Source organism: Triturus cristatus, chromosome 4_1, assembly GCF_964204655.1.
Source record: "Triturus cristatus chromosome 4_1, aTriCri1.1, whole genome shotgun sequence".
Taxonomy (NCBI): Eukaryota; Metazoa; Chordata; class Amphibia; order Caudata; family Salamandridae; genus Triturus; species Triturus cristatus.
Genome location: NC_140585.1, coordinates 495,131,623 through 495,159,233, shown reverse-complemented (window position 1 = coordinate 495,159,233; position 27,611 = coordinate 495,131,623). Strand labels below are relative to the sequence as shown.

The 27,611-nt window shown below is 44.1% G+C and overlaps 1 protein-coding gene across 2 annotated transcripts in view; it reads left to right on the top strand.

Annotated features, from left to right (window-relative positions):
- Positions 1-27,611, top strand: part of RECQL (RecQ like helicase) — a 275,541-nt gene that overhangs the window by 195,367 nt on the left and 52,563 nt on the right. For both annotated transcript variants that reach the window (XM_085652722.1, XM_085652721.1), the window contains exons 9-11: positions 9,591-9,739; positions 9,830-9,947; positions 26,035-26,173. In XM_085652722.1, coding sequence (XP_085508848.1) covers positions 9,591-9,739; positions 9,830-9,947; positions 26,035-26,173 — 406 coding nt within the window. The remainder of the gene's footprint in view (positions 1-9,590; positions 9,740-9,829; positions 9,948-26,034; positions 26,174-27,611) is intronic.

The window sequence follows — 27,611 nt, the reverse complement described above, 5'->3', positions numbered from 1 at the left end:
TATTTCCTGAGAAAATTGCATTTAAAAGCATATACATATCTATATGTGCGCACGGTGCGCGCACCCTAACGTGCGCGAGCATAATTCTGATTGGTTGTTAGATGTCAGTCAACATTCGAATCGGTCGAAATCAGGAAGTGTCGTCTGCCATTTTGTCTGTCGCACTGATGGTGGAAAAAAGGTGGAAAACATGAAAAGGGGGCAGGGAAGAGAGTTTCTGACCCCCTAGCCTTAGTCAGGGGGTCACAGAAGGACCCCCAATGGTGAAAAAAACATTTTATTTTCTTTTTAAAAAAAATCGCGGGGCGCGCGCACGGTGCTCGCAGCGCACCGTGCGCCCAACGCACGCGCACGGTGAAAAACCTTAAAAATATATATATATTAATAAATACATAACTTAGCATTTAAAAAACCGTACAAATTCACTTAAACCATAGGTTTCACACAGGTTATAGTTAGGTGGACATTTCACTCGTAAAAAACCAATGAAATTCCCCCGTTATAGTTAGTTCAGATAACTATAACTCGCGCGACCGCCACTCTATCACAAGGATGATGTCATCAGTGATGTCATGAGTGATGCCACTGACCATGTCATGAGTAATGTAATATGTGACGTCATGAGCAGTGGATTGCGGGCGCGCGAGTTATAGTTATCTGAACTAACTATAACGGGGGAATTTCATTGTTTTTTTACGAGTGAAATGTCCACCTAACTGTAACCTGTGTGAAACCTATGGTTTTTTAAGTATATATATATATATATAATGAATCCGCAAGCCTTAATTAGCCACACACGGACCACATTCCTGGTGCAAATTGCGTGTTTCTTTCGTAGATGCCTATATATTTATATTTTTGTATCCCGGAGCAGTGTTGCGCTTTCTGTCCTGTGTGCGAGAGAGAGCTCGGAGTCTATATTTGCCAGCAAGCAGTCGCTGGCCTGCGACACACCCTTTCGTTCAGGAGCAATGTGGAGAGACTGCACTGTGGACATTGCATCAAAACTGCCACACGCTGCCCCCCCCAGCAGTTTCAAGTTCCATTGAGAATTTCATTCTGCAGTGTTGGAGAGAAAGGAGGGAAATCGTTTTGCCTGAGAAAGGGGTTTACAAGTGGCTTTGTACCCTCTGAGCTGGAGTGGGGAACAACAACCGATATTATATTGGGACATCTTTTGGTGTTTCGTTGTCCTAATTACTGAATAGGCAACGTTTGTGGACTCCAACTACCAGCATGCAGTTGTCTGGTTTGGGTCAGAGCAAGATGTGAGTGCACTCTTAAGATGGAGGAGGGGTGAGAAAACACCTGGTTGGGAGCGGTCATCACTACATCTTCATTCTGTACGACCCCCAGGGAGAAAGCAGACCCCATGGAACCGGCACTGAGGAAAGCCAATTAAGGCTGAAACGTGTCTGCCGAAAGCGTTTCATGGACTACTGCCATCACGCGCAAGAGAAATCAATAAAACCGGCCTGTTTGTATCCCGGAGCAGTGTCGTGCTTTCTGTCCTGTGTGTGAGAGAGAGCTCGGAGTCTATATTTGCCAGCAAGCAGTCGCTGTCCTCCAACACGCCCCTTCGTTCAGGAGCAGTGTAGAGAGACTGCACTATGGGCATTGCATCAAAACTGCCACACGCTGCCCCCCCCCCCCGCCCACCCCTCCGCCCCGCCCACCCCCCCCTCCCCTCCCACCCCCCTCCCCTCCCCCCCCCCAGAAGTTTCGAGTTCCATTGAGGATTTCATTCTGCAGTGTTGGGGAGAAAGGAGGCAAATCGTTTTGCCTGAGAAAGGGGTCTACAAGTCGCTTTGTACCCTCTGGGCACCTGAGCTGGAGTGGGGAACAACAACCAATATTATATTGGGTCATCATTTGGTGTTTCATTGTCCTAATTACTGAATAGGCAACGTTTGTGGACTCCAACTACCAGCATGCAGTTGCCTAGTTTGGGTCAGCGCAAGATGTAAGTGCACCCTTAAGATGGAGGAGGGGCGAGAAACCACCTGGTTGGGAGCGGTCATCACTACATCTTCATTCTGTACGACCCCCAGGGAGAAAGCAGACCCCGTGGAACCGGCACTGAGGAAAGCCAATTAAGGCTGAAACGCATCTGCCGAAAGCGTTTCATGGACTACTACCATCACGTGCAAGATAAATCAATAAAGCTCCTGTTTGTATCCTGGAGCAATGTGCCCTGTGTGTGAGAGACAGCTTGGAATATATATATATATATATATATATCAGTCTTTCTAGCATTGTTGCTGCAGTTGCCCATTCTAATAAGGCCCTCCTATTAGTTTATATTTTGTTCTTGAAAAGATACGATTTAAACTTTCATGTGACCAGACCTACTCACTGCTCTTCTCCCAATGGAATATTTTCTTTGAGGATTCTGAGATGGCACACTCCTGAGGAGTCTATTGCAGGTTTCTTCTAGCCCTCTCCATCCTACCCGTCCCTTAACCATAAGGTTAGTGGCAAGCTGCTCAATGGTAAGGGCTTGAGTCAGAAAAAAAGTAAGATCTCTCTAGATGTTTTAAGGGCACTCATGTTTATTGTGAACATTTATGACAATTTACATATTTCCCGGTTAATGTGTGCATTACCTGTAACACTTAAAAATTACGTTCATGATCCGGGTATTCAGATATTTGTCAGGCATAAGCCTTTAGTTCTTAACTGTACTGATGCAGAATTTAAACATTTAGAAAAAATTCTATATGTAGGAAATTACTGATGTTTCATCAAAATGTTGTATCAAACTTATCTGTACATGGAAACTTTTTTTGTATGTAAGTCGTCCTTTCCCTCAAGCCCCAGTAAAAGCGGGATACTGATTAGGGGTGGGCGGAATTTGCGAAATTAACTTTCGCAAATTATCGCGAAAATGTTTAAAATTATCGCAAACAAGCGGAAATATCGCGAAGATGCGGACGTTTTTTTCCCGCATGTTCGCGAGATTTTCTGCATGGTTGCGGGTCGCCAACTTACCCATGTGGTTGCTTGCGGGCGCGGCCATCTTGTTTTGAGTTGTCTCGCGGTGCATGATCGCAAGAAGAAAGACGTGATCGCGCGACGCATGACGTCACTGCGGGCGCGAACTGTCGCGAGACAGCGCAATTGGCTAAAAACAATACAACATCTCATGGAGAACGTGACCGGATCAAGAAAACTTGTCGGTGAACGCAGGGATTCAGGTAAGGCGATCGCGCGAGAATGTATTATTTTACAGCGCGAGCAAGAAACAAATTATCGCCAAGCTGCGGAAACCGGAAATTTTGACATTTTCGCGCTCTCCGCGGAACGTGAAAATGTCAAATTATCGCAATTTCCGCGAACGTAACAAAATTTTCGCCCAGGCCTAATACTGATCCATGTCATGTGCATTTAGAGGTACATAAACATTGCGAAAGACATTACAAATATTTATGAATACTCACTGTGTTTTGACTCTGAGTGCTCAACTCATTTTTATAGACAGCTTAGCTAAGAACACTTAGCTCAGCTGGGTGTCACAGCTGTGAAGGACCCTGCGCACTTGGAAATTTCCACACTCATAATTTGATTTAGCCCTTCCTTTGTGTCCGTTCCGATTCTTGTATTAGAATGCTTAATGTATTCCAAAGCATCTGCCTCGAATGTGGTTGAGATTCTAGACCTGACAGTTGGTGTCTGGTCAGCGAGAGTGGTGCATGCTATACCTATGCTATGATAATAAACTTATCATACAACCTCCAGAAGACTACAACGTCATTTCTACTGAATAACTTACCACATTTTGGCGACGATCTTCAGTGCTGACCGGACGGGAGTGCATCTCCCGCAGAACCAACCGAGTCAATCTTGGGTAAAGCGGCACCCTCCACAAGAATCCACGCGGAAATGCTCCCACATCGATGTTACCGAGCCAGTTCGTGATTACGATATTTTAAGAAGGCGTGAGAAGAGACTACGAGATTTTGCGAGCAGCGCTGACGTCACTCAAATCGTGAGGCAGTCCAGCACTGTGCATGCGCATTACTTTAACGCTGCATCGTTACCAAGCAACGTCATTGGTCAAGGTACGGTAGACTTCCTCATTGTTGCGCGTTGCCTGGCAGCAGTCAAAGTCAGCGTGTTCTATGCTGTGCATGCGCATTCCTCTAACGCGGCACCGTGACTAAGCAACGTCATTAGCCGAGGTACGGAGAACTTCCTCATTGTTGCGCGTTGCCTGGCAACAGTTAAAGCCAGCGTGTGAACCCGCATAGACGCTCCTTGCCTACGTAGTGAAGCGAAACAGCCATGGTAATGGCTGTGAAATAAATGAAACGTCCGTTTCAGCATCGAGCCTTGGAATCGGTGTGTTAACGTCCACACAAGTAATAGAGTGGTGCGCACAAGGGGAACATAGGAATTGTTTCCTCATGTGAGTATGGAGCATTAAGGAAAAGAAGAGAGAGAAGAACAAGGAAAAAAAAAGAATAACAATAATAAACAGTTTACTGTTGAGTGGAGATAGCTTCACAGCTTGTCATATTAGAGAAATTGACTGCACACAGTGAGAATTTCACCGTTAAAAAAAAAAGAGACAAACTAGTTACAACAAGGTGGTTTGGTAGTACAGTACTCGGGTTAAGTTCTAATATAAGCACTGGTTTGTTGTGTTCTTTTGTGTGTTTAAATACAATTCACTCACATTGATTGGTGTACTAAATTCAGTTTTTCAGGACACTTTGATCTATTTTAAGTCACAACATGGCTCAACAATCTAATCAACAAGTTACGGTGTCCTTACCTCCACAATTTTTGAGTGAACCTGGTACACCATCAATTACTTGGGAAGACTGGATACTTATGTTTGATACTTATTTAGACGCCTTGGATGGTCAAGAGTTTTCTGCTAAACGAAAAAAAGCGCTACTGTTAAGTGCCTTGGGAAAAGAAGGTCAGCGTGAATTTCAGTATCTTCCACAGGCACTGCAAGCCAGTGGTCAACCCATACCCAATGAGTACAAGGAAGCAATAACAAGATTGGAAGTAAGGTTCGGTAAAGAGGAGAATCTTGTCATGAATAGATACAAATTCTACACACATAAACAGCGAGTGGAAGAATCAATTGATGACTTTGTGGCACGTCTCAGAGAGCTATCAATAAGATGCAAGTTTGGGTCAATGAGTCATGAGTTGATACGTGATCAACTAATAGTACAGTGCAATAATAGGAAAATTCAAGAGCGATTATGGGCGGCTAAGAACCCTTCATTGAAATTAGCAATTGACTTAACCAAGGTGGTAGAAGTGTCAGAAAAATGTATGAAAGAGTTAGAGAAGTATAGTTCCCAACAAGTTTCTGTTTTGGTTGTGTCTGAAAAGACAAAGAATGAGAGTGAGTCTGGCAGTGAAGAAACTGTAGGTATAGTAAGGTCTAAGGGGAAGAACATTTTTAAGAAACGTAATTTTCAGAAATATCCCAACACCAGGATTTGCTCAAGATGTGGTAGCAATACCCATAGTTCAGATGAAAAGTTTTGCTTCGCAAACAATAAGGAATGTCTCAAATGTGGGAGGCTAGGTCACTTCTCGAGAATGTGCAGGAGTAAAGGTGGTACTACTAATGTGTCAGTGGTTGATGAAAAACCCATAGATATAAAACGTAAAAAAGGCAAGATTTTGATGGTTAATGAATGTGACATAATGTATTGCAACGGAAAAAGAGAAATAAGACCCAAGGCAGAATTTTTGGTCAATGACCGCACAGTAGCTTTGATGGTAGACACTGGTTCGAGACACACTATCATTCCGGAATCATTATTCAAGGATAAGTAGGGTCACACAGTATTGAAGGAGAGTGACATTTCTCCAACTGGGTACCAAGGTGAAAGAATAGATTTACTAGGGTATTTTTATGCGGATATCCACTTCACAGATAGGTCAATCAAAGGTAAAATATATGTTGCCATAGATGGACCACCAATTCTGGGCTGGATTCATCAGTATGACCTATATATAATAGTCAATCCAAGGGCACCTGACCAAGTAATGGTTTTAGATGATCACGATCTTAATGACATATTGTATGATGCCAGAAATGTATTCAGAGAGGAATTAGGAGAATTGAAAGGGTATGTCCATAAGATTCTCATAAAGACAGGCACCATCCCAGTACAACAAAAGGCAAGAAGAATTCCACTATCAGTCAAGGAGGAGGTTAAAAAGGTAATAGAAGAAATGTTACAGGGTGGTTTCATTGAACCTGTTGAGGTTTCTTCATGGGTGTCTCCGGTTGTTATCACGCAGAAGGCGGATGGCAAAATTAGATTCTGTGTGGACTTGAGATCGTTAAATAAATATGTAGTAGCAGACACTTTTCCTCTTCCCAACATAGGAGAGCTAGTCTCCACGTTACAAGGAGCGAAGTTCTTCACAAAATTAGATTTGAAGAGTGCATACCATCAAATTCGTCTTCATGATGATTCGAAGAATTTGACAGCATTTATTACCTCAGAAGGAACGTTTCAGTTTACAAGACTTCCTTTTGGGTTGATTTCTGCTGCAAGTGTTTTTCAACACATGGTCACAGAAATCTTTAGAGGTATCAAGAAAGTAGTATTCTTTCAAGATGATATATTGGTATTTGGAGATACTGTATTAGAACACAATCTTATCCTAAAGAATGTGTTACGAAGAATAGATGAAGCTGGTTTGACTCTACGCAAAGAGAAATGTTGTTTTCTGGTTCAGCAAATAGAGTATTCGGGCTATGAGATCTCTGCTCAAGGAGTCAAACCAAAGAGAAATCTCTTACAAGCGATAAATTTAGCTCCATGTCCCATCGACAAAGAACAGCTTCGGTCATTCATGGGACTTATTCTCGAAATTTGTGAAGAACTTCTCAGATAAAATGTTGATGTTGAGGTTGTTGCTTAAAAAAGGGGTAACATTTTGTTGGGAAGACAACCACACGGAATGTTTTAATTTGATAAAAAAGGAATTGTGTGATGCTAAATTTCTAACTCCTTTTGATATCAGGCGCACCTCAGTGTTGATGGTTGATGCTAGTGCCACAGGCATTGGAGTTGTGTTATTGCAAAAACATCATGAAGGTGAGAAGACTATTGCTTTTGCCTCACGCACCCTTTCATCTTCTGAGTTGAACTACTCAGTTATAGAGAAAGAGGCATTGGCTGCTGCGTGGAGGGTGCAGTACTTTAGAACCTATTTGTGGGGTACAAAATTTGAACTGAAAACTGAGTATTGTTGCCAGGTGGCGCTGGGAAAGGTTCACCAAGACTAGCAAGATTAGCGTCTAGACTTCAGGAATATCAGTATGACATCTCTTACATTCAAGGGTGGCGTAACATACAGGCTGATTGTCTTTCAAGACTTTCAGTCAGTGTGGAGAACACCACAAATGAGGTAACAGATGTAGATTCTGAGGGTGCTGTTGCCATCATCAATGATGTAGTTGCTCTAAGTGATGGAACTTTTACTAAGGATGAATGGTTAGATGCAATGGGGAAAGATGTAATCCTCAATAACGTCATTCAGTTAGTCAAATTGGGATCAAGGCGAGAAAGCTGTGTCCAACCTTTAGTACGTCCATATCTTAAAGTGTTAGATGAACTTTCAACATGTGGAGATAGTATTTTAATGAGGGGTGACAGATACATCCCACCATGTAATTTGAGGAAGAAACTTATGCAAATAGCTCATGAAGGGCATTTAGGACAGACCCTCACACAACGGAGACTGAATGTAGATTTTTGGTGGCCAGCCATGGATGCTCAAGTAGCATCTTGGGTGGAAAATTGCTCCGTTTGTCGAGATAGTGAGAAGAGACTTAAAGTTGGTTCTAGTATGCCTCAGAGTCATATTGTCACTCCAGATTTACCATGGCATAGTGTATGTCTTGATTTAATTGGTCCAATGGATGAATTACCAGTGTGTCAACGCTTTGCCATAGTGGTTGTTGATTTGTATTCAAAATGGTTGGCAGTGGAATTTGTCAAAGACATCACCACAGATTGCACAATTCAATTCCTTAAAAGTATATTTCTTAATGAGGGTTATCCTTCATTACTAATCACAGATAATGGGACTCAACTTACTTCTCAGAAAATGAGTGTTTTTATCTGGGTGTGGAGTGAGTCACCATCGTACTTCTCGTAACAACCCACAAGCCAATGGTGTATGTGAGAGGGCTAATAGGGTTGTTAAAGGGATCATTCATATGTCTTGTGCCTCGGGAGGGTTTGCCAGTGATTTGGTCAAGGATATGGTATGGGCCTACCGGACCACTGTCCATAAAGAAGATGGTAAATCTCCGTTTGAATTAATGCGGGGTAGACGTCCAGGCACTAAACTTGCACCCTCTTGGATTAAAGATTGTCAAGGGGAAAAAGTAAATGGTGAAACAAGTAGTTATGTTTCTAAAAGAATTCCTGCAGGTGATTTAGTTAAGGTTAAATCAGGCAGAATAACAAAAGGTCTTTCGAAATTTAGAGGGCCGCGTGTGGTTAAAAAGATATTTCCACATTATGTTGTACTTGACAATGGTGAGAAGTGGAATCTTCGCAGAGTAGCACTGTATAGTAAATCCACATCTTCTAGTGTGTCCAACAAGCAAGTTGAGCAACACAGTAGTGGTTACTTGCTATCTAACTCAGAGGTTAGTAACCCTGTTCCTGTTGCAGTTCGTCAGAGGGAGGATGGTGGTGGTGATGCTAGTGGTGGTGATGCTCCTAACATTTGTGATTTGCAATCTCAAGGAGGTATCAGTCCTTCTTCTTGTCAATTTGAAAGTACTAGGAGTGTGAGATCTCGTAGACCTCCTGTGTATTTGAGTGATTATTTATGTTAATGTATAAAAGGTCCAAATGGGTCTATGGCGAGTTCATTTGTGTAATTGTAACGGAAGAAGATGTGTTGTAAATAGTTATGTTCCTTTATGTATTCACGAATCGTCCCCTCTTGATTTAGCCCTTCCTTTGTGTCCGTTCCGATTCTTGTATTAGAATGCTTAATGTATTCCAAAGCATCTGCCTCGAATGTGGTTGAGATTCGAGACCTGACAGTTGGTGTCTGGTCAGCGAGAGCGGTGCATGCTTTACCTATGCTATGATAATAAACTTATCATACAACCTCCAGAAGACTACAGCGTCATTTCTACTGAATGACTTGCCACATTTCCTGCCTTTCAGATTCTGAATCGAGTGTTGAGGCTGGAGTTTTCCACTTTAAACCTATGAAGTCTAACCTGTAAAAGTTTAAGAACTTCTCATGCAAATTCGTTCCTTATTCACAAATGCGAGATTAGTCAGACTATATGCTCCCTAAAGCTAACCTTCCCCCTTATTACGGGTCAAATCACAGTTAAAGACTCAGCAATGTTAAAAGGGGGCACTACAGCTATTGTTTTTGCCTTGCCTTCTGGGTAAACAAGAGTGACTTGCATATGTGTAAAACAGTCTTGTTTGATATTCTGGTTGTTAATGCTTTTACTTACACTCTGAGACTATTTTCAGATCTTGAAATGTAATTGAGATTCTACTATATTTAAAGTGTTCTTAAATATATTAAGCTTTCGGTCTATTTACACTCTCTTACAGGCATCATCTACTGTTTTTCCCAGAAAGACTCTGAACAAATAACCATGAGTTTACAGAAGCTGGGAATCAAAGCAGGTGCTTACCATGCAAATATGGAACCTACAGATAAGAGCAAAGTTCACAAACGTTGGACAACCAATGATATTCAGGTTATGATTTTATATCTGTGTACACAAAAACCTAGGCATTACATTTATAGATGTGATTTGTAATGGGTTTCTGTTTTGTATTTCTTGTAGGTTGTGGTAGCAACAGTTGCATTTGGCATGGGAATTGACAAAGCTGATGTTCGATTTGTAATTCATCATTCAATGAGCAAATCAATGGAGAATTATTACCAAGAAAGTGGGCGCGCTGGTAGGTGTATATTACATTTTTAAGCCCTAAAAATGAAGACATAAAAGAGCTAAACATTTTAGGACAATCTTAATTGCAGCTTTAAGGTGAACTAATTAAGGTCATTATCTCCTAGAGTATTTATTGAGATCTCATTCGTCTCTAAAATTCTGTTTACAAGTCTTCAGGATTATTTTTTGTTGAATCGGGGATTGCACAGAATCCAGCAGGAACATTAAATGAATACATTTCACTGGGGTGATCGGGATCCACCATGGGATTATAGCTACTCCTAATGCCAGGCTCCTTGTTGGTGTACAGACAACAAGTCATGTAGTTGAGTAGTCAGATCAGGCCTTTTAAGATACTTTATGACTTGTGTCAGCATTGAACATATAGAGGACACACAGCTTCCCTCTTTTTTGCATCTCGCCTGAGACAGCGCATGCACTGTCGACTTACGAAATCTCTCATTAACTTAAAATGGGGTTTAAAGGCTGTCTATTACTTAACATTTGTTGACGTCATCACTCTCATTTCCCTGCTTCTCATTGGTCACCACGTGACGGTTTCTTCTTCTCTAAGTGTGTTTGTCCCATCGATGGAGCATGTACCAAGTAAAGATTAATGGCTTTATTGGTGTCCTTATACTGGCCGCGCTCAGATTGAGGTACTTTTGTGTTTATTGTTGCCTCCCCGTTGTTGCTTGTTTATTTTTGTTGCAGCTGCCCATCAGAGTGCACATTTTCTAGCTCTCCTCCCTGTCTGCTGCGCTCTCGCATGGCAAATTTCCCCCTTCACCATGGCTGGGCCAACGCAGCAAAGGTTTCTTTTGTTTGGGTGTCTGCGCCTTCTTTGTTCGGGTGCTGCACATTACTGTTGTCTTTCAGTCCCAGCGGCTTCCCTGGCTGTGCAAGAAGGCCAGGTCATGCATTCTGTTTGTCCTTTTGCACAAGAAGTGACACCTTGTTTAATGCCCTCTCTGATACAGACTGGAAAATGATTTCCACATTTTCCAGTGAAGAGCGCACCTGAAATTGCCCCATATCTCATGATATGATCAACAAATCTTGCATGTTATTTTCAGTGTATTTCATGCTCTCTGAATCCACTGACCTGCCTTTTTTGGGTCAGATCAAAGTTCATCACACTGTTGTCTCAGAATATTCATGTAATCTGACAGAAAATGTAAAAAGAAAAGAAAAAGAAAAACACCATGACTCAATCAACTTTTGCTGCTTGTTTTTTTTTTACTTTCAACAATGCTGCACAGCAGCCGCGCTGCTGTACAACATAACTAAAACAAATTGACTAAGCCAATAAAACTCGTGTAGGAGAGACCTATTGGCTTTGCCAGTGTTTTCTCATTTTACTTCAACATCTGCATGTTAACCTCCATGAGGCAAAGAGACTACCTAAGTAATTTACTGGTATGTGATTTACTGGTTAATACATAATTAGCTCCGTTAGATTTATCCTTTTAATAACATTTTGAAAAGTAATTTAATTAACTTTAAGGTCATAACTAAGGGCAGAACTCTTTCTTTCCCAGCACATAGGATGTCTAATCCTTTGAATTATAGCACTGAAACACAAGTTAAATGAAACCCCAAATGAATTCTGACGCTTTGCGCTATACTAGGCTCTATCTTTTAGGACACTGCTGAACCTCCCTACTCCAAACCTTTTTTCTCTGTTCGACTGACTAGTGCATGATGCCTGCATTCTTACAGCCAACCCCAGAGTGCATTTTGGTAGTTATGTTTGCTTCCTGGCCCTCTTTCATTCCTGCATATGATGCATAATTACTCTTTTAGATCAGTGCCAGAAAACGTACCACAGCAATAAAGAATAGAGGTCTAATAGTTCCACTTGTGCCAAGGTTACTAACCATTCAGTCTCTGCTTCAGCACCTTTTCATTTTGAGAACATTCATTTGGTGTTATCCTTTTGAATTCTTTTTACAAGATTTGCAGAATCTTCTGTGACACAAAACAGTTAACAAAAAAGTTAACAAAAAGTCAACAAAAAGTTTGGTTTTAAAGACTGTAAGGTTCAGTATCCTACTTCTCTCCACCACACACACTTTCTGCGATTCTTAAGTAGAGGTTATTTGATCCGAACATGCAGCTTTTTTGCTTCTAATTCAGATGAGGTTCTTTGACCTTCATTGTACTGCTGGGAAGGAGTCCTTTAGATCAATAGTTTTAGGATTTTGGGCTAGGTGTAATAAAATAGGATTCACAAAAATTGATCAAAATCTGAGCACTGAGTTTATGCGAGTCAACCTATGCACTACTCGGTTGGCTCACAAAATATTGAGTCGCAGTGAGCCGTAATTCGACCTACCTCCTGAATATTAATGAGATAGGTTGCAACTTGTGAGCTGCTACGATTCGCTGCGTTCACAGGGATGATGGCCTGCTGGGTGATGCGCCCACACTCCACTAATTACCCTCAGAAAACACCGATATCCGACATCCCATCAGTGTATAACGCACAGGGGTAAATCTAGACGAAAGGAGATAGGAGGAGATAGGCACCTCTCAGAAAAGTGCAGATGGAGCTGCAGGAATGCCGGGTTGGCAAATCAAGAAAATGGTAGCTTGAGCAACACACGTGGGTGGAGGCACTCAATGGTCAGCCAACTCGTTGCCAAATTGAAGTGATCACGCTGAGGCAGGTAGGTGAGGAGACTTCATGTTTATTGACCGTTTGCCTCCACAGCTCCCAGGAACTGGCAGGTTCAAACAAGTACATTCCATTGTCATGACAATTACATCACAAATGCCACTAAGGAGATGGAGGAGACTACTACACCATCTTATCTGTGATTGCTTTTAAATAAAGCAATCTGTTTTTTATTTTAAATGCAGTCCTCGGATTCTACTCGATCTTATGCAAATAAGCTTTGACCCTGCTCCACCCTTCCCCGAAGTGTTGAAACCCCACACATGGAATAAAAATAACTATACAAAGAATAACAATTGGGAACCTGGTTCCCCAACTTTAAGTTGGCAGATAAATTGCGATAATTGGCTTGAACATGGTTACAAATCACACATTACATTACTGCTTAATGTAGTAATAACGAGGCAATATAAAGAAGCACAGACATGCTGGGATTTTGCCAAGTGTTACAGATATAATGCATCTTACAGCAGTTTCTTTTGTAGAACAGAATCATAAGTAATAGTTCCCAGATTGGGGCCTAACGTACTGACATACATTCTGCAGGGAAAGGCCTATGCAGAGCCAAAGGGCATAGCAGAAAAAGGGCTACAGCCATAGTCACAGCACAGGTAAGTGGAACAGTCATTCAGGTGTCCCTCGCTTCCCTTGCTTTCAGGAACGTCACTGTGAGAGCCATATACCGGTGTTTGTAGTGGCAACAGAGCTAGTGGTCGGCCTTTCCCGTCTGTTCACAGTGGCGTCCGAGTCAAAAAGCTTAAGTCTCAGCAGGGAGGCGACGTCAGCCAGGTCAGTAAAATGATGTGTATTCTGAGACGTAAAGGCCAAGCCAAACAGGTATGTCCTTCTGTATTTAATATTGGCTTGGTTTAATTTGTCCGTGATTGGACTGAATTGAAGTCGCCTGGCTAAGTTGGCCGGGGCAATATCCTGAAATACAAGAAATTATGCACCCTGAAAAGACACTTGTTCCACCTTGCATGCAGCCTGCAGAATAGCTTCTTTCATTTTGAAAAAGTGGAGCTTCGCTAGCCCATCACTGGGGAGTTTCTCTTGCCCTGGTTTGGGGGACCAACTCTGTGGACTCGTTCCAATTTAACTTTAGTATCTGGCCCACCTAGCAGTTCCAAAAACATCCCCATCACAAATTCTGCGCCTTCTTCCAAGTTGCAAAGTCGTAGGTTGTCCTGTTGGGACCTGTTTTCTAGGTTTTCACATTTAAGGATTGCAGCGTGCAGTTCTTTGAGGTGGGTGGAGGATTTTGACAGATCATCCACTTGGTGTGTTAGCGTTTGGCAGTTGGTGTCCAGGTTCAGTGTACGTGCTCATGTGGAGTCCACTTCTTGCTGTAGAGTTAACCTTGATGTAAGGTCAGCATAGAGTGTTTCTGACAAGGTCGGACTTGAGCTCTGAATGTAATTCCTTATTGAAGACTATAAGCGAGGCACGAAGATCCTCCTTTGTGAGAGCCATTTCGTTATTGGAGGCCGCGGGTGTGGTTGGGTTCAGAGTTTCCGTGGGTTGAAAGTTACTCAAGACTCTATTCAATTGTGTCTGTTTGGGTGCCTTGTAGAGAAGGATTGCCACTCCTTGGAGATGTGCGTCAAGAGGGGATCACCAGGTACCCTCCAGCTGTATGGTAGGATGTAGATATTTAGCCTTCAATCCCTCCCCAATGGAACTCCCACGGGGCGGCTGGGCTCAAGACTGTGGGCAGACCAGAATCAAGCAGCTAGCATCTACCAGTGGCAATGAGCGGCGGCTGCTCAGGAACGACCTCACCGGAGGAACTGATGGCTGCAAGGCCTTGAGGAGGAGGGAGGAGACTCAACCTCCCACCCAGCATGAAGGGAGGCCTCCATCCGAGCCATAGGCCCTGAGAGATCACATCCTTGCGGCCATGATGGTTGGCCACGCCGCCCTCCCCTTATATATTTAAGATGTTTGTGATGACCTCCTTTACGAAGCATTCTTTGTTTTCATTAGCGAAGTATAACCACATGGCTGTGTACTCCCTCCTGTGCCCTAATAAGCACTCTTGTTTATCCCCGATTACCTTCTTGATGGTACACTGTGTATTTGCTGTTCAGAATGTCGACAGTCCTGCTTTTTTTGAACTGCCCAGATGCAAAGTGCTACACGAGGAACTATTATGATTTCATCCTGTATTAATATACAAGGAGGAGTTTCTTGAAGAAGATATGTCACATTTGCTGGCTGTCAAGTTATTGAGGACTGCAAGCCGCTTGGCTGGTGCATTCAGTCCTGTACATTTAAGCAAACTATATTAACTAGTGAGCCCGAATGGTAAGTGCATTTTTTGATCTATTTCCTTCTTCTCCAGACCGCTCTTGAAGGTGGCACTACTTTTCATGCGGTATTATCCTATGTTTCCCTGCCTGAATTCCCCAGTCCCTCTGTACATATAATAATAATAATAATAATAATCAGGAACCAAAACATTAAACCAACTCCTCGTCGGAGTGGTATACAATTCCTGTTAGAACCTGAGGGTTTTGGTAATGCTAGAAGCCTATGTGACCTGGTTATTATCTATCACTTCAGGGTTCAGATACCCCACCTTCTCCAGTTTGAATACTGTCTTGTATGTTTATCAGCTTAAGACACTCGCTATCAGTGCCAAGTGTTCTTTTTTGGTATGAACTTTTTCATCCAGTCATTCACTGAAAAATGGCATTGGTTTTAGAAAATCTTCGAAAATGGGGAGTTATACCTTCAAACCCGTTTAGACAGTTGGCTCTAATTTGCATCCTCTCAAAAGGGATGCATTTAATATTAAATTGGTTTACTAGGAAGCTATTTGATCTTTGTTTTTCTGTGAATCAGGGTAAACTCCTGTGATTTCCATGCTAAATGACTGCATAACTGCTCCTCTTCAGCATCTTGGTTCTAGGAGACGCAGACATTTTCTCAGCAGTTTATTCTGATCCATGGTGCCCTCTTTTGTCCTCCAGGTCTAGTGGTCTCTTTAATACGGCTCATGAGAAGACAGCTGAGAATAGCCCGGTGTGCCATCAAAGTACACAATCTGGGGGCTTCTGAAGAAAAAAATCTCCACCATTGTCTTGATGCTCAGGATCATTTTTGTGGTTTTAAAAGCTTTCTTCACTGCCACAAAAATAATTAAATGCCATGTACACAGATACCGTGTTGTACTTGAAATGAAACAATTGATCAAGAGTCATGTGTTGCTGGCATATGGACTTGTGATTCTGTGCTTTGGAGAAAAATCTTTCTACCTGCCATCAACCAAGCTTGCAAGCAAAATTTGGAAGAAGACCAATTCAGCATGTGTTCTCATTATCAACACCTGTGGCACCCTGTTGGAAGTTGGATTATTAGTAGTGGTAAATATATACCACTGGTAATAAGGCCATAACACCGTCTAGGGCGCAGAATAGGTCTCAGGAAATTATTCCCATGCTCAACCCTTGGTAACTTGGCTGCGAGCAGGCAGGCTCAACTTCAGAGACTGGTATGTAAGGCATTAAAAACACCAATTCAGTAAATAATTAAAACACAACACACAATAAAATTCCAGCACCAATTTATAAAAATGAGAAATATTTTTATCTTTAAAATGACCAAAACTAAACAAATCCAATGAAAAGAACTGGAGATAAGATTTTTTTAAAGATTTAGCGCATATAGTGCACAGAAACCTATAGCACCTATTGAGACATCTGGTCACGTTTGACCAGGGCAAAGGCAAAGTTTCACGCCGACCGCAATGGACCCTGCACGGCTGTCCGTCGTGGTAGGCCTCGGTCAAAGTTTTTGCTTCTGACTTGGAAAAATTTCCGGAGCTTTTTATCCCAAGGTCCCTCGAATCTCTTGACCAGTGTGGATTCAGTGAGGGTTTGCTGGCTTGCCTTTTGAAGAGCTCACGGTCAAACGTATGGAAGTCAGACCTCCGAAGCCTTCCAGAGGGATGAATCTGAGATCTAGGCCTGCTCATGGTTAAAAGTGGTACAAAAGGGGGTGGTGATGGACGGAGCATCAGAACCAATCAAACACTCACACCCAGTCAACAGATCCATCACCGTTCTTTAGCCCACTCTGCCACCCCAGTTCAGACATGGCCATATACAAATCAGTCTGACCCTGTGCCTCATGGGAAGAGTCCAGCCCGAACTGCCAAGCTATGTCTTCCCTGGACCGGAAACAAGCTTCCTAGGACCGGTTTCTGGCATTTCAGCCGTCTTCAGCCAGGCTTGCTTGAATCCAGTGGCAAAGTGAGCAAGGGACTCACGTCTGAGCATACCCTGCCAACTTATGGCGAACAAAGCGGTACAAAAGGGGGTGGTGATGGACGGAGCATCAGAACCAATCAAACACTCACACCCAGTCAACAGATCTGGGTTTGATCCATCACCGTTCTTTAGCCCACTCTGCCACCCCAGTTAAAAGTGGGCAGCTTGACTCTTGTGGTTGGTCCCGGTCCCTCTCTCCTATGTTACGACTTAGAAACCTTTATGGATCTTTTTCTCTCTGGTGATGGTCCAGGTGTAGCTTGTGGGGTGTCCACTCTTTAGTCCTTATGAAGCAGGTTTGATCCACAGGGCTGTAGGTCCAGATTGTGCAGCAGGCGCAGTCAGTCAGAGTGCAAGGCCTGTTTGATTCAAATCAAATTTCTCAACATGGACCCTACTTCTCCATCTTGATTCAAGCAACAGATCTCAGAGGCTCTGCCCCTCTCAGATACTTAGTCAGTGTTCTCTGAGTCAAGCAGGAGAGCACTCCTGTCCAATGAGGTGCAGGGCAGCACCCCAGAGCTTGGCTGTTTCCTCCAGAGTGTGGCCCTATGGTCTCCCAGAAAGCACTAGTCTTCAAAAATTCAGTATGGCTGGAGTCTCATCAGAGAGGCAAGAGCTGGCTAAACCATCCTCCAGGATGGCTCATCTCCATAGTCTCCCTCTCTCTGGCATATGCACATTCCTTCCTTAAGCCCGCCATCTGGCCGGGATCATAGGGGGTAGGTGGGCCTGGCTTCTTCTGCCTTTCCCCTTCTTACTTCGTAGATCACGCTTTACAACCCCTCCCCCTTGCGCTGGCATTCCTATGCAACAGAACCCACTCCTCCCAGAATGGCTCTTCACCCTAGGTGCCACTTATAATTTCATCAAAGCAGCCTGGCTAATCCACGTAACTCTGACCAATCAAAGCAGACCACTATACGGTTGAATTTTGGCTTGCAGACAAAGTCTTATGACTTCTTTTCTGTACATTTTAGGATAAATTCAACAACAGCATGTTGTTGGATTTATCAATGCCATTCTCCTGTGTCTTTGAATGATATTTTTTGTAATCCCTAACGGGGGTTATTAATATATAACGGTTTGCCATGTTAACCTACGTGGGTAAAATGAACTGGGCAGTTTCTCTAACACCAGGGCTTATAAAACATCTTTTAAAAGCACCCTGCCTATCTACTGGACCCACCCACGTAACACCTAGGGGAGACTTTAGAGGGTTCTGAATGTGTAAAAATATTGTAGATCCTCACTCCACAGTGCTCCTAGCACAAACGTCGATTTTGGGAAGCACTTTATTACAATGGGGGAAGTAAAATGTGCAAGTTTACTATCCCCAGGGCATATAAAACCTATTTTATTGGGGTCCTCCTTATAAATACCTGACCCCTTAACCCTGGCACACCTAGGGAAGACCCTGGGGGTACCCAATATGCCAAAATATTGTAGTGTAATAATTTGTAAGTGCCTCAAACACCAAAGTCAAGTTTGGGCTCAATTTACATTTTGAAAGTAGTCCTGCAACACTGGGCTGCTTTTGAACTAACCTCGGGCTTCAGCAGTGTACACATGCAAGTGCAGAAAAAGGGTGGCTGGCATCTAAACTGCCATGCCCTATTAAATGCTAGGGACTACTTAAAGGTAGTTTTAATCCCCCTGCTGTACTAGGGCCTTCTAGGAGAGGTCTTGGAAATCATAGGGGTACCCTCTCCCATAGTGTACCCTAGTGTAGGTAGGTGGTTTCACTGTATTCTAAGTGTTTTTTTCAGCATAGCACCGGCCCTGTCCTGGTTAGGCAGAGCCCTGGGACAGTCACAGTTAGTTACCACCGGTTATCATCAGTGGCTCAGACTAATTTAGGCATTGCATTCCTTCCATCATTTTCTTGTTTGTTTCAGTAGATGTCTGAAATGCAGCAGCAATGCCCAGAATTAGGTTTTGTTTTCACTCTGTCATAGGACTCAAGCTATAGCTTACAGACGATGTCTAAGTAGACCAAAACTGGCCTGGAGTTGCTTGTGTTACCATCTGGCGGGAAACAGGTCTGGCAGCCTTTGCTGGACCCAGGGTTATTTGCATATGGCTGGGTACTGTCTAGAGCGGCATTGTGAGCAAAAGAATAATGGGCTAGAATGCTTGCTTAGCGATCATCGTTGTTAGAGATGAATGAAAAATTTCCTAGCTAACGTAACAAAGTTTCAATTATATTAAGGACTCGGAGGTGAGTATTTTGCCTTCTTTTCTTCACTTTATTGTCACAACAGCCAAACAACAACAGACTGCATTTCCCATCAACCTAGGGGAAATAAGTAGTCAAAACAAAATGTCCAATCAGGAGTCCTAGGTCCACCAATCAGGATCCTGCAGCTCCTAGATAGTCTGCCTTCACTGTCCCTTCCTCCTCTTTCTGAGCGCGAAGACAGCCAGGAACCAATCCTCATGCGTCTTGTTTCACAGAGTCCGAACCTACGGGAGTAAAGGGAGCCATCAATTCATGAAAGGGAATATGATGCAGCAGAATACAAATCGAATCTTATGAACATTGTCTTGCATGAAACACATCCAGATAAAGGCTGGAAAGTCCAACTGAAAATAAATTGAAAATCCAGCATTGATAATCACAGACAGAACATTTGCAAACCCACCACATGCACATAATCCCAAAGCGTTTTACTTACTGACATACGGGGCGGGACTCTTCCAATGATCCCTAGGGTGGGATAATCCTCGCCTCCGAATCCTTAATAGAATTGAAACTTTTCGTTATGCTAGTTTAAAGCTTGCTCACCATGAGGTGAGCCATATCTAGCACAGGCTTGAAATAAAACCTCTTAAAGGTGGAGTCTGAAGACCAATAAGCCGCGTTGAGAATATCTTCCTAACTGGCACCCAAGCCAAATGCCTTTGAAGCCATTGCTCCTCCAACCGAGTGGGTGCCGAAAATCCGAAGGTTGATGCCTGCTTCCTGCATAACCCACCTAACCCATCTGTTAATGGTAGGGGAGGAAACCGCTTTAAAGGGCTTGCGGAGAGCAATGAGGAGTTGGCGTTCGCCCGGAGGCTGGAACTCCTCTGTCATCTCCTCGTAAGCCTTTAGGCAACGAACCACGCACAGCTTAGGACAGTTGGTGAACTCAGGGTATGAAATTACTCTAGTGAGACATTTCGTCCTACGGTGAAGAGTAAAAGATACACCCGAGGGTGTAAACATCCTAGAAGAAACATCCAAAGCTCTGACATCGGAGTCACGCCTGCAAGAAACCAGGCAAAGCAACATTGCCAACTTGGCAGACAATTATTTCCTGGAAAGGAAACGATTAGGTTGCCAGGATAAAAACAGGTTCAGTACCTGGTTTACATCCCATAGTGCAGAGTAACGAGGCTCTGGGGGTAGAGAGAGACGAATACCTCTAAGCAACTTACAAACAAGGGGGTGCTCCCCCCACAGAAGAACCGCCAATAGGCATGTGACCTGCCGAAATGGCCGAACAAAAGATGTTTATGGACCGATAGGCTAGGCCCTCGTAAACCAGGTGGGCTAGGAAGTTCAGGATGTAGACCACATCTGCGTCCAAGGGATCAGAACCCCGTCGCAGACACCAACTGGACCATCTACCCCAAGCGGATCTATATCGCTTGACGGTACTGTCTGCCCATGCCTTGACCATGAGCTCCTCAGCTTGTGCCGAAAGGCCCTGGACTTCCCAACGTCTCCTGAAATCCTCCATGCGACCAGACGCAGCGAACTCTGCAGAATCAGAGGATGAGGCTCCCCATCGGGATTGAGGAGAAGAGGAGGAAACAGGTGGAGTAGGATTGGAGAATCCCAGGAAAGTTCCAGTAGAACCGGAAACCACACTTGAGACCTCCACAGAGGAGAGAGGACCACCCACCCGCTTCCTGGCGGCGGTCCTGAGCTGTGAGGCGAATTAACATCGCAAACGGGGTAAAGGCGCACACCAGCTCCTGAGTCCAATCCTGGAGGAAAGCATCCGTGGCTACCGCCAGGTGATCCGGCCGCCAGCTGAAGTACCGGGATAACTGATGGTCTAGTCTCGAGGCAAAGAAGAGAAAAATACCCCAGGGTCCAGTTTCCAAAGACTGGAATCCCGAAAATTGCGAGACTGGAAATCCGCCACCAGGTTCTCGCGGCCCGGAAGATATTCCGCCGACACGGAGACGTGGTGATCCAGGCAGTATTGCCAGAAGCTCGCCGCAAGATTGGAAAGTGCCTTGGACCTGGTACCTCCCAGGTGATTGATGTAGCGGACCGCTGATATGTTGTCCATTTTGAGGAGAACTGATGATTGAATGCGACCTCTCGTTCAACATCGAACCGCAAAGGATCCTGCCAGAAGCTCTAGGCAGTTGATATGTAAACTGCGTTTGTCTGGAGACCACAATCCTCCTGTAGAAAAATCGCCGTACCTGGCACCCCATCCCAGGTTGCTGGCGTCAGACTCCATGACTAAATCTGGCGCGGACCCGAAAATCACGCAACCGTTCCAGGCTTCCATGTGCTGGAGCCACCAATGAACTTCCTCTCTCGCTTCTGTCGACAGAGTCACCTTGTGAGAGTAAGGGCACCCTTTCTGCAGTTAGAAAGCATTGAGGCGTTGCAACGCCCAATAATGAAGGGCCCCCCGGAAGATCGCCGGAAAGCAGGCCGACTATCTGAGCAAGGTCCCTGAGAGACACATGAGACTTGGCCAGGGTATGTCTCAGCTTGTGCCAGATCTTCGAAATCTTTCTGGACGGGAGGCTGAGAGTGGAGGATTTCGAGTCGATCACGAAGCCCAGAAATGTCAGACTCTGAGAGGGGGAGAGCATTGATTTGGCTTTGTTGATGACAAACCCCAGGCCTTTGAGCAGATTGACCGTCCTCTGAAGATGTCGATGAAGACGTAGAGGACAAGAGTCCATAAGAAGGAGATCGTTGAGATAGACTATCATCCAAACACCCGAGCTCTCAACCATTCCACTACCGGTTTGAGGACCTTGGTAAAGCACCAAGGGGCCGAAGAAAGGCCGAACGGGAGGGAGGCGAACTCAAACACTTGGTGTCGCCAAAGAAATTGCAGGAAACCTCGATGGGGTGGGAAGATGGGAATCACCAAATACGCGTCCTTCATATATAAACGGGCGAGCCAGTCATTTGGGCACAGCATTTCCCGAAGGAGGTGAATGCCCTCCATCTTGAAGTGGCGGTAGACACGCCACTCGTTGAAACCGCTCAAATTGATGACCGGTCTTTTTCCCCCATCTACTTTGTCCACAAGGAACAGATTGCTTGGAAAGACATGCGGGTGCTGGGTTGAGCGGACTATCTCTTCTTTGGCGAGGACGGAAGAGACCTATTCGTCTACCAAAGTGGAGTCGTGGTGGGAGAAGTGGAGAGGAGGGGGTCTTGAGCTTTGAGAGGGAGTCCCAAGTATTCTATGTGAAATCCCTGAATGGTCTGTAACACCCATGGGTCCCCTGTGACCGAAGTCCATGCATGGAAAAATTCCCCAGCCTCCCCCCTATTTTTAGTTGGGAAGAAGGGAGTAGACTCACCGCTGGAAGAAGATGCAGCTCTTTGGAAGCCTCGACCTTTGCCTCTTCTTCTGCTCGTCGGATAGAAGTTTCTGAAACGGGACTGGTCCTGGTATTGACCTCTGTTGGAGCCTTACCCTCTTGGCTGGTTGTTAGCCCCAAGGCCGGTCGAGCGGCCCCTGCCTCGGCCGGCTCCACGGAAAACCCACTTGATGGTGGATCGGGCCTTGTCAAGTGAGGTGAACGTATTGACGAACTTCCCCAACTCTTTCACGAACGGTTCTCCAAACAAACCACCTAGAGCCACCGCTCCAGCTTCTGCGTCTGCAAGATCTCCAAGCTTGGGACCCACTTTGATCAGAAGAGAACGCCTGCGCTCTGTTGATATTGTACAATTGGCGTTACCAAGATAAACGACAGCCCTTTGGGCCCAGCCCGACAACGTCTCCGGAAAGATGAGGGAACCTGATGACTTGGCCTGTTTGGCCATATCCAAATATTTGTCAGAGGGCCGAGGACATCGAGACGCTTGTCCTGGCAAGCCCGCCAGGATCTGTTGATTCCTTTCCTGGGGTCCCGCATGAACTTCTGAAGGAAGGTAGCCATGCGTGCATCTATCTCTGGGGTCAAAGCCACTTTGCCTTCCAACGAGGGGCGAGGGCACTCAGCCCGAAGACAATTGCGGGCGTCCTTGTCCAAGGGTTTTCTAATACGCAGTGCCACGTAATCCGCCACTTTATCCGCTGGAGCCCAGTTGTATGATCTAGGATGGACTATTTCCTCCGGATCAAACATGTCGGAGAGATCTGGGACTTTTGACTGAGTGTTAGGACAGGATGGGCCTGGTTTAGGAGTTGCCGGACTCGGGCGTTGCGGCAGAGGTGGTAGGGTCGGTTGAGTAGCAAGAAAGGCCTGTTTTAGCTTGTCAAAGGCTGTGGAATCCATTCCGGTGTCGCGTGGGTGCTTAGCTGGCAGAGGCGAGGGGTCTGGCAGGGGTGCAGTAGCTGGTATTACCGTGGGGGGGGGGCCACCGGGATATTAGCAAAGCGCGCCAGCCTTTGGTCAATCCTCTGTGTAAGGCGTTCCTCCAGAGGCGCCATTGCCTCTCCAACAGCTCGATAAATCGAGTCGTCCACTGCCTCATAGAAGTCTTCGTCCCACTGGAGAGAGGTCAGGGCATTTTCTTCTCCATGGGTATCGTCATCGTATTCAAATTCCATGATGACGGGCCGTCCACAAAAAACCAGGGGCTGAGGGAGGACCAAAAATATATATATAAATGTGTATTTATAATAAAGGGAGTCTGGGTGGCAGACCGTGAGGGGAGAACAACCCCTAACTTTGGAAATGGCTGGGTGTCAGCCGCTAGTACGGGCAAGAAGCTCGCTATTCTATCTAACCAAAGGGAAATGAAATCCCCAAGCACCGGTGTCTGTTGAACAAAATATATATATAAACTCAGCTGGCCTGGGCGGTGCCGAAAATCAGGAATACAGGACCCAAAGGGCGTATAACAATGATACAGACTCCACAGTACAGTGCCAAGTGGAGTGTGAAGAGAAATACCGCCGATTGTCCGTTTGAAATCACGCACGGCCCGCTCGGGGTCATAACCTCAGCCCCGAGAAGCCCGACCACGGAGCGCGCACAGGATCTTCAGAGCTCAAAATGCGTGCTCTGAGTGCAAACTCCTCCCGCGCCCCCTGACGGGCGGAGGAGTGCGGGCACACCAGACAAGCTTCGTAGGCTCCCGTAGCTGACAAGCCGGACGGCACTTGTCCGGTTCACCGAGAAACACAGTTGAGCAAAGAAAGCACAAAGACAACACTCCGTGAATTCACCAGAATCAATTAAACTATACGGCGAAATGGGCCTGAGAAGCCCGACGCGCTTAACTCCGTGAGGAGAATCGAAATAACACCGAGCACATAACAGCAATTAGCACCAACGCATCAAGCTGACAGCGATTATCACAAACTCGCCATAGCAGTTAAGCGGTACAATCGCGCCGTAGGCAATAATCACATTAAGAACATCGCATCATAGCAAGTACATAGCGTAGTAAGCAAAGAACAAGAGAAACACTTATCTCGGCTGCTGAGCAGCGAAGAAGGAGGAGGAAGGGTCAGTGAAGGCAGACTATCTAGGAGCTGCAGGATCCTGATTGGTGGACCCAGGACTCCTGATTGGACATTTTGTTTTGACTACTTATTTCCCCTAGGTTGATGGGAAATGTCGTCTGTTGTTTGGCTACTGTGATAATAAAGTGAAGAAAAGAAGGCATAATCCTCGCCTCCAGTCCTGACATAGAATTCAAGCATTCCTTATATCACTGCTGTTTTTTTTTAAAGATATTGTGTTTCAGAAGATGTCGTTTTTTTCTTTTTTCCTCGCCAAGTGTTCATGCTCTTCGCCCGTCTTGGTCGAGTGATTTCATGTGGTTCTTATACAGCTCCCTTTTTGGCCAAGGTACTTTGCCAGCGTCAGAGAAACCCTTCTTCTTAGATCATACTTTTGTTCTGTCTTGGCCTCCTAGCAGGATCTGATTCTTTAATATATGGTCCTTGGGAAACTGATCACTTTGCTTCCTTCTTTCCTAAGAGTAATAGCGAATGTTTGACCTTTAACCTTAGCAGTGCTTCACGAATCGGTATTGGCAGAAATTACTCTGTTTATGTAATTTGACTCAAGAGAAAATACCCTACCTTGCACTGTCAGTGGTGTCCTTTTCTTGTTTTCCCGGTTGGAACGTTTGGGCATTTCTACTTTGTAACGTTAGTGTACAGGAATATTCTCTACATGAGTCCTATTTGTTGAATTAATTTTTCACCAATGTTTTAGTGTTCTTTATCATATCTTTTTCCAGCCTGACAAACTTATCCCATCTGGGATTGAAGCCTTTTTTCAAAACGTTTGCTCACCTTGCAGTGAGAATTAAAATAAAACCGAACATGGACCACTGTCGTCTTCAGAGCGAATATATCATCCTGGATGGGAAGTATGTCCTGGATCTTGTTGCCAAGCGACTTAATGTGGTTTTCCACAAGGATAAGTTGGTGATTGTAGGCCATCCTTTGTTTCCCCCAAAGCTCTTATCAGACTTTCTTTCAAACCAAAATATGTGTTTCCCTGCTTTCTTTTAGAGTTTCGCTTCTGCGGCAAGATAGTTCTATATAACCTGGATTGTGTGAGTTATTAGTAAGCAGGAGGTGCACTATTACCCTGTATGTACGGTTTGTGTCTCATAAAAGTGGGAATTAGTTGCAGTAATATTAGTACAAGCTTTAGGGCATTAATGGACATGTAGTTGTTACCAGGCTTAAGTTGGCAGTAGCATCCAATGTTATTACTGTGGTGTTATGGGTGTTTCTGGAATCCAGTCATGCTGAATATTAAACTAGATCTGTAGAACAGTAGCAGTGTGCTGTAATCCGATTAACAAATATTTCGCAGAATCCTCTGGCTCTTTACATAAGGGCCATAGAGTACCAGTTTTCCTGGGGTATGTAATGTAGCGGTCTCGTTCAATATTGGGATGTTATTGTTGGTAATTCTTGTTCTATTTGAAATGTAGGTTAATTTCTATTCATATTGTCCTTGTGTTCCAGGTCGAGATGACAAGAAAGCAGACTGTATATTATACTATGGTTTTGGAGACATCTATAGAGTTAGCTCAATGGTAGTGATGGAGAATGTTGGACAGAAGAAGCTGTATGAGATGGTGTCGTACTGCCTGAATTGGAGCAGGTGAGTTGTTCTAGCTTTTCTGTGCACTCACTCATACAACCCTAATCGTAAATTATGTTTTACCTTAAATAATATTATACGGTCCGTATTTTGTAAATAATATAACGTTTATTTTTATATTGTTAATTTCTAGAACAGTGCCTGACTAGGTCATTTGAAAACGAAACACCTACAGTGTTTCGATTTGATTATTTATCTTGAATTTGTCTTGTGTGTTTTTTTACCTGCATTGTCCCATTGTGTGCCAATCTCTTTCAAGACTGATGAGTCTTAATTTCTTTTGAGAAGATTCTGTACACTTTTCGCTATAGCTTTGTAGTACTTACTCTATCTAAAATAATTCTGTACCATATTTTCCTTTCTGTGGTGTCTTCTTGCATACCCACTGATCCGACCAAAACAAATCTCTTTTTCACAGAGCAGTAGTGGGAGGAATATATAGATATTTGGAGTATTTGCATGGTTCCTCCAATACACCTGAACACATGCAAAAGCGTTTTTGGCTAGTCCAGCTTATCATACAACTAAGGACTTGTGTTGAGGTGAGAGGGCAGAGTCTCCATACAATAGTTTAGAGTTACCTGGGTAGGGGGTCTGTTCTTAGTCTTGATAGGCCCTTCAGTTATTCTCCCTCTAATTGTAACTTTTTTAAATCTCCCGCTCCACACCAAACACCAACATTCCATTACATCTTTCTCTCTCAGCATTCCAGACACTAGCTCAGACAAACAGGGACTGAAGACATAGGCTGCTACACCCTGATTTAATAGAGAGGGTAATGCAGAATCAACAAAGAAACCTTAGGAATTCAGTCACATAATACTGTATCTGTCCAAAAATACATAGGAGCCCTCTATGAAAGCCCGTCTCTGATTTCCTTTATACAGACGGATTTGTAATATTCTTAGTTGCTTGTAATAAAGAAATGACGTAGCTGCTCAACTGTAGTATCTTATTACAGATGACTTCTGATGTCACAATAACTGGTGCCAGAGCCAGCAGTCAAGGCAAAAGGCAAAACGGAGCATAATTAAAGATCCAGTTTATAAAAGAAAAACGAAATCTGTCTTTTCCTTCTTCTGCTCTGTTTTTCTAGTTGACCAATGATAAGCAAAAAATAGCTATTTCTAGCAACATGTTTATTTTTTGCACTCTTTCAGTAGTTATAGGAAAGACTGTCTCTCTGCATGTTTCTACACAGTTTGAGCCACATAATTCTTTTAGATCTAATTTGTAACAAACTGATTCTAATATCTTTGTGCAACAAATATCGCACTGCTTTTTTGGTGTGTTTATTTTGCACTAGAGGTTGTGCTTTTATTCTTCAGGTTTCCAAACATTCGATTTCTTTCAAATTAAAGAGCCACACACCAAGGATTTCAGCTGTTTCTTGGAATGATGATGGAATGCGTGATAAGGAATAAGTAACCCCAGATGT